Raw genomic sequence first — 1396 nt, forward strand, 5'->3', positions numbered from 1 at the left:
ATAGACTCCCTCCACTCTTACTGTTGATAATACCATAGTCGCCGTTCACGATTGTGTATTTAATATGCGATAGGGTAGTGAAGACGAACACCCCAGGCTGCGTCTCATCCCATACTGCGGCTCCACATTAATGCCCATCAGAGTAGCCCATACTTACACCCGACTTCACCCTGACGTTCTCATGTAGAGAATGTAGGAGCTCCAAGTTACGCCCGTTAGCTAATGTGATGTTATGCTTGCCCAAAAAGGCCACGTAACTGGACAAGACAAATAGTAAGCCCACAGGGAGCTACTCCCGCGCTTACTCCATGTTCTTGCTCCACACGACGTAACGGACACCACCAGCCACAGTGATCTCGCCAACCACACTCCTCGTGTTGAAGTCGAATAGCTGCACTACCTCCCCAGACCGCAGGAGGACCTAACACCAACGATGACCTCTACAAGAGGAAGTCTATACCCACCTTGTTGTTCCCGCCCTGGTAGATGGCCTCAACGTTGCTCTGATTCTTGGGCACCGGTGGATCGAACTTCTTCACCAACTCGTTATTCAAATTGTATAATCCGATCGTATTGTCTCGATGGAGTACCTAACAAGTAGAATCGACCAAATAATCGCCACTACCACGCTACTATTACCGCCAGTCTGTTCCTGCTCACGAAGCATGCACCGTTACAAGCAGCGCCTTCCTTCGGAGCTAGAGGATCTCGAAGTCCTTGGGCGAGCTGGGCGTTAGTGCAGGAGTAGAGATCATACGAACCTACATAATAGAAGTATCACACACAAAGCGACTGATATCAGAATCAATAGGGTAGATGAAGAAACTCGAAATTGTCCAATAAGAACGCGCTCATCCAATGACATTCCCTCCACGTGGGTGACCATACCACCCGCATCTTACCGACTCCTTGCTGGTCAACATACATGACAATAGCGTTCATATCAGTGCTCGAAAAAGGATTCACCATCAAAGACCTCAGAGACGATACCATAGCGTTCGGTGGACGCCTCAGAGATGACAGACTAGTCGACTGAGGAGTAACTAAACCAGCAGCAGTAGTAACGCCCTCACGACAGATGTTGCTAGACGTACTTTCAGTTGTTCCTGGCTGAGGCCTGGCCTGGTCGATGTTCTGTACGGTAAGGTAGCCACCATTTGCCAGATACAGCGACTGATGGCAACTTAAAACACGTATTAGATAATAATAAACACCCTACCTGTCCACCGTGACTGCTACTGCTACCAAGGCCAAACACTGGTCTCTCACGATCGAGCTTAAAAACGACCATGCCAGAATCATGACCGGCTGCGATGAGGCTGTTGGTCGGATGTACAGCCAGAATCCAAAAACGATCATTCTCGCGCCTGAAGGAGTATCTCAGCATGCCCGAGCG

The 1396-nt window shown here is 49.4% G+C and overlaps 1 protein-coding gene across 1 annotated transcript; it reads right to left on the minus strand.

The window, feature by feature from the left end:
- Positions 1 to 157: 157 nt before the first annotated feature.
- Positions 158 to 1173, minus strand: Pmar_PMAR025755 (coatomer alpha subunit, putative; the record flags this gene model as incomplete). Its single annotated transcript, XM_002782512.1, has 6 exons — positions 158 to 257; positions 306 to 421; positions 465 to 590; positions 640 to 761; positions 903 to 1043; positions 1095 to 1173. Coding segments are annotated over 6 exons (684 nt in total), but the record flags the coding sequence as incomplete, so codon positions are not given.
- Between the last annotated feature and the right edge of the window lie 223 nt (positions 1174 to 1396).

This window comes from Perkinsus marinus, assembly GCF_000006405.1.
Source record: "Perkinsus marinus ATCC 50983 genomic scaffold scf_1104296939286, whole genome shotgun sequence".
Lineage (NCBI taxonomy): Eukaryota > Perkinsozoa > Perkinsida > Perkinsidae > Perkinsus > Perkinsus marinus.